Below are 6,230 nucleotides of genomic sequence, written 5' to 3'. Positions count from 1 at the left end.
AGTCTATAAGTCTCTCTTCTACTTCCTCCACTCCCTCCTTCCCTCTCCCCCCACTCCCTCCCCCCTCCTTACTGTTCTTTCTTCACAATCTACAGAACCTATCCTTCATTCTTTAGCTCTCTTTGAGCGTTATAATAGACACATAAACATATATAATCATGGTGATATAAAAGCTGGCAACCCGAAGGGAGAAATCAATTAAAAAACTGATTTTGTTTGAATTATTATGGAGACCAAATTGTTTAAAATTGGATAGCACAAAGCAAAGCAAACCAACATCACAGAACCAAAGAAACAAACATAACGCCAGAAATTGGGAAAATTTTGGATTTCTCCAAGAACCAAATATACAAATGGCCATTTGTGATTTGATATGACTGTGATGTTATAATATTCGGCCCCAAAAGACAAAGTTTCGACACAAACAGAAAACGTCAGCCAAAAAATGCCGGTTTAGGGAGCTTCCTGGTACCAATTACTGCCCCCACAGTGTGTGACAAACATGACGGCCGACATGTCCAACCTGTTAGAGATCAAACATCACAGCTCTGTGGCCCACATGTCCAACCTGTTAGAGATCAAACATCACAGCTCTGTGGCCCACATGTCCAACCTGTTAGAGATCAAACATCACAGCTCTGTAGCCCACATGTCCAACCTGTTAGAGATCAAACATCACAGCTTTGTGGAAAACATTTTGAAAGTCTTATCAAGTGATTGAGTTCGACATGGTAGCCGTTATATTCGGAATAGACAACCGTCAGAAGCAGTAAAGGAGATCAACATGCAAAAGATTGGAACTAAACAAAGTGTACTAAGTAGTGAGGCTGGTTGTCAAACACTGTGGTATAAAAAGATATTACATGCCCTTAATTAACATATATGCTAATTGCTAGCAAGCTTATAGGTTGACATTAACTTTGTTATCTTCTACTTAAAGGTAAACGGAAAACTGTTCTGTTATAAGGCTGTATCTGTAGACTTCTTGTGTATCTTACTGTTAATGTACTAGTATAATTTTTAACTTCCTGTGACATTTTAATCAGATGTAACTTTCATAGGTTATAAGAAGCGTTGCTAGTCGACAAGAAGGCATGATGTAAAAATGGCTACGCTTTAGTGAGATTTAAACATTTCCTTTAGAGTGAGACTCTGCTTAAAGTTAGCTGTAACCAACAATGTGCAGGTGTTGTAGAATTTGTAAGGAAATATATAATCTAGGATACAACATACAGAGGTGCTGCGGACTGTGTCAGGTATTGTGAGATATCTTCAGATATCTCCACGTAAAGGTAAATTAGAGCTACCATCATTTACTAACCAGGAGAAGTAATAGCTTAGTTACTATAATCGTGTATGTTCATTTTGCTTTGAAAGCTTTTTAATAGATCTGCAGTTTTGGTACCAAATATACGTGTTTGTCATCTTTGTGTCATTGATGGGATCTTTGAAGAGCCTCATTTGAAGCACCAACGGACCTAGAGAAAATATTTCTTGTGAGATTGGCAGATGAGTGTTTCCACAAAGTGTCAGAATCCTACATCAAACAAGGCAGGTAGAGATGGCACAATTCCCCCTTATTTGCAGGTTCCTTACAAATAGCAGCACTGAGGATGCCTGGCAACAACACACAGACACATAATCTCCAAGCAGATCCCTTTCGGTGGCAAAAAGACGGTATCACATTGGCCAGGCAGTATCCATTAGCCAGAGAAGGTCGCTGGCCACCGTTGGTGGGATTAGCGAAAAAAAAGGCCATATATTAAAAGCTAACGATCATTCCCCCACAACCTCTGCTTGGAGAGTACAGACACACACACACGTGGGATTGTGTGGCGCAACGGCAGAGTGCGCGACTCGGATCAAGAGGTCCCGGGTTCGAGTCCTGACATGTCACCGATTTTGTGCCCTTGGGAAAGACACTTTACACGAATTTCCCCACCTCAAGTGAAAATGAGTATTGTCTGTCCAGTATTCGTTTCCATGTGCGGGACACAACACCAGCAACAGCTGCCTCTGTTCCGCATGTATTGCACTGTTGCAATTTCACTAAATCGAATCAATCACACATGGAGACAGATTTGCAAACAGAAAGATCAGAAGCAATACATTAAAACTGAACAAATAAAAATTTACTAAACCGTTAAACAAAGGTTATTTGAGGGTTAGTAAGTAAAGTGCAGAGTTCTTTATATCTTTTGTTGAACTGGTTTTTGCTATAGCTATGCATGTCTGCTCTGCTTTGTCTTCTAAAATATGTGATGGTTTCATTGTTCACAAACTAACTAAAGTACTACTAACAGTAGCTACCAGTAGTACTAGTACTACCAATACTTCTACTACTACTACTACTTGTACTACTAAATCTACTACGAGTCTGTTTCTGACTGTAGTTGTTGGTCTCAAAACACCATCAAAGTTCAGACAAGTCCATGTTCCCCTTTCTTCAAGTTACAATGTGAGTTTTTTTTTGTGTTGGCAATGCCAGGGTGTGCGTACTAACAGCTCTAGATGCTCATGAGAGTTTTGATGTAAGCTTGCCCGTACTAACAGCTCTAGATGCTCATGAGAGTTTTGATGTGAGGTTGCCCGTACTAACAGCTCTAGATGCTCATGAGAGTTTTGATGTGAGGTTGTCCACACTAGGTGATGTGAGGTTGCCCGTACTAACAGCTCTAGATGCTCATGAGAGTTTTGATGTGAGGTTGCCCGTACTAACAGCTCTAGATGCTCATGAGAGTTTTGATGGGAGGTTGTCCGTACTAACAGTTCTAGATGCTCATGAGAGTTTTGATGTCGTTGATGCGTGCTTGTCTCCGCTGTTCGCTGCTCTCCTTCTTGCTGAAAGCTCCCTCCATCAGTTTCCGTTTCTTATCCTGCAGTTCCAGCATCCTCTCCTCCACAGAATCCTTCATTATGAACTGGGGGGGGGGGGGCAAAACCTGAAGTTAACATCGGCGCAGGTTAACATTATACTTTCAACATTAACATAAACATTTTATTTGGCGTTACCTTGGCAATGGGTGTTTGGCAATACGTTGGTGATTGTTTCTTTTTGGTGTTTATCGTTACCTAAATGGTGATGGTCTTAGTTTGGTGTTACCTTGGTGATGGTTTTTGTTTGGAGTTTATCGTTACCTTGGTGATGGTCTTAGTTTGGTGTTACCTTGGTGATGGTTGTTTAGCGTTGCCTTGGTATTCGGTGTTACCTTGGTGATGGTTTTTGTTTGGTGTTTATCGTTACCTTGGTGATGATTGTTTATCATCACCTTGGTGATGATTATCGTTACCTTGGTGATGATTGTTTAGCGTTACCTTGGTGATGATTATCGTTACCTTGGTGATGATTGTTTATCATTACCTTGGTGATGATTGTTTAGCGTTACCTTGGTGATGATTGTTTAGCGTTACCTTGGTGATGATTGTTTAGCGTTACCTTGGTGATGATTATCGTTACCTTGGTGATGATTGTTTAGCATTACCTTGGTGATGATTGTTTATGGTTACCTTGGTGATGATTGTTTATGGTTACCTTGGTGATGATTGTTTATCATTACCGTGGTGATGCTTGTTTATGGTTACCTTGGTGATGATTGTTTATGGTTACCTTGGTGATGATTGTTTATGGTTACCTTGGTGATGATTGTTTAGCATTACCTTGGTGATGATTGTTTATGGTTACCTTGGTGATGATTGTTTAGCGTTACCTTGGTGATGATTGTTTAGGGTTACCTTGGTGATGATTGTTTATGATTACCTTGGTGATGATTGTTTATCGTTACCTTGGTGATGATTGTTTATGGTTACCTTGGTGACAATTGTTTATGGTTACCTTGGTGATGATGACCTCCTTAGTCTGCCCCAGCCGATGGCAGCGATCGAAGCACTGCTCCTCAGCCGCAGGGTTCCAGGCCTGCGTGGAAACAAAGAAAATCAAGCTCTAGCACCCCGTGTTGGACCCTGACTTTGGTGTGTTGTTTCTAGACTGGTTAAAAGTCCACGAAATCTAGCAGTACAATCACACTTGTACCTACACACCTACAACTACACCCAATACTTACCGGGTCCAGTAGAAACACACGTGAGGCAGCCTTCAGGTTGAGCCCCAGCCCTCCTGCCTTCAGGGACAGAAGCATGATGACACCTGTACCTACACACCTGTACCTGTACCTACATACCTGTACCTACACACCTGTACCTGATACTTACTGGGTCCAGTAGAAACACACGTGAAGCAGCCTTCAGGTTCAGCCCCAGCCCTCCTGCCTTCAGGGACAGCAGCATGATGACACCTGTAGCTATACACACCTGTACCTGTACCTACACACCTGTACCTACACCTGGTACTTACGGGGTCCAGTAGAAACACACGTGAAGCAGCCTTCAGGTTCAGCCCCAGCCCTCCTGCCTTCAGGGACAGAAGCATGACCGTGGGAGCCTCGGGTCCCTCCAGGTGAAACTGTGCGATGGCGTCCGTCCTTTTCTGCTGAGTCATGCTCCCATCCAGACGAACAAACTCGAAACCCGCTTCCCTGGGTCACACAGAGGAAAAAGGAAGGTCAATGACCTGAACCAGATGTCTGTCACCATGGTAACTAGTAATGGCGTCCGTCCTTTTCTGCTGAGTCATGCTCCCGTCCAGACGAACAAACTCAAAACCCGCTTCCCTGGGTTACACAGAGGAACAAGGAAGGTCAAATAAGTTCAATGACCTGAACCAGACATCTGTCACCATGGTAACTAGTGTTGGGTTACATCACGTTGCTGCTGTGTCATGCTCCCATCCAGACGCACTAACTCGAAACCCGCTTCCCTGGATGGATAAACGTTTTGAATGTAATAATTGTTAATGCTTTTAATACTTAATATTTTAATATTTCACACTTTGTAAATTCAACACAATTCAGACAATTATAAGTCTGCAAGTTGAATAAAGATTCATTCATTCATTCACTCATTCATTCAGAAAAAATATGGCAGGAAACTGAAGACAGGAAATGAGACTTCAGAGGTTTAATCTTACATAGAAGCACGAGGCGCGTGGCAAGAGCGCCATCTACTGACCTGAGGGGGAACTCCAGGATGTTGAGGAACGAGGTAAACTGGGAGACGACCAGGCTCTTGACTGTCGGGTCTTCTTTCCTCACCTTCTCCAGACACTGCAGTACCGCATCAACCTGACAGGGGGCCAAACAGCATGGACATTAACACTGTCTTGCTTCCAGTGTCCACACACTCACACACACACATACACACACACACAGGCACACACACACACATACACACACACACAGGCACACACACACACATACACACACACACAGGCACACACACACACATGCACACACACACACACACTCACACACACACATACATTGTACACACAAACACAGACACACACACATACACATGCACACACACACATACACATAAACACACACACACACAGACAGACACACAAACCCACACCCACACCCCCACACACAGACATACTCACACACACACTCACACACACACACTCACACTCACTCACACACACACACACACACACACATACACAGACACACTCACACACAAACACACACACTCACACAGACACACCTCCCCCCTTACCTTGGAGCTGCTCTGCCAGGGCCCCCCCTCTGCTCCAGCCCCCCTTACCTTGGAGGCCCCCTGCTCCAGCCCCCCCTCCTCAGGTGGCACTTCCACCAGCTGCTCGGCTGCGATGTCCCCTCGGCACAGCGGGCAGTGGGCGTTCGGCTGCAGGAAGCAGAGAACAAACGTCGTCAAAACTCTGGGAAGAATTGCTGCATGTAACTACTTTGTACGACAGCTCATGGACTTGATAAAGTATCCAAGTATCCACCTAGCTGGTAAACCGAATCTGGGAAAAATCTGCCGGCTAAAGACGTCAAAGGTTGGGTTACCTGTTCTTTCCTGATGATGGGCAGACAGAGGGTAAAGGTTACAGGTTAGAGGGGAAGGGTTAGAGGGAAAGGGTGAAAGGTTACCCGTTTGTTCCTGATGACGGTACAGATGCACTCCCGGCAGAACACGTGTGCGCAGTGCGTGATGACTGGCAGACGGAGGGTAAAGGTTAGAGGGTAAAGGTTAGAGGTTAGAGGGTAAAGGTTAGAGGGGAAGGGTGAAGGGTTACCCGCTCATTCCTGATGACAGTGCAGATGCACTCCCGGCAGAACACGTGTGCGCAGTGCGTGATGACCGGCCAT

At 44.3% G+C, this 6,230-nt stretch overlaps 1 protein-coding gene across 1 annotated transcript in view; it reads right to left on the bottom strand.

The window, feature by feature from the left end:
* Nucleotides 1-2,759: 2,759 nt before the first annotated feature.
* Nucleotides 2,760-6,230, bottom strand: part of LOC109466939 (helicase-like transcription factor) — a 23,497-nt gene continuing 20,026 nt past the window's right edge. Inside the window, exons 22-25 of the mRNA XM_019764811.1 lie at nt 5,065-5,177; nt 4,352-4,532; nt 3,833-3,913; nt 2,760-2,921 (exon numbers count right to left, since the gene is read on the bottom strand). Of these exons, the coding sequence (XP_019620370.1) occupies nt 2,772-2,921; nt 3,833-3,913; nt 4,352-4,532; nt 5,065-5,177 (525 nt within the window). The 3' untranslated portion in view covers nt 2,760-2,771. The remainder of the gene's footprint in view (nt 2,922-3,832; nt 3,914-4,351; nt 4,533-5,064; nt 5,178-6,230) is intronic.

The sequence above is a fragment of the Branchiostoma belcheri genome, unplaced genomic scaffold, assembly GCF_001625305.1.
Source record: "Branchiostoma belcheri isolate BF01 breed outbred unplaced genomic scaffold, Haploidv18h27 scaffold172, whole genome shotgun sequence".
NCBI classification, from domain to species: domain Eukaryota; kingdom Metazoa; phylum Chordata; class Leptocardii; order Amphioxiformes; family Branchiostomatidae; genus Branchiostoma; species Branchiostoma belcheri.
This window is presented reverse-complemented; position numbering and strand designations above follow the sequence as displayed.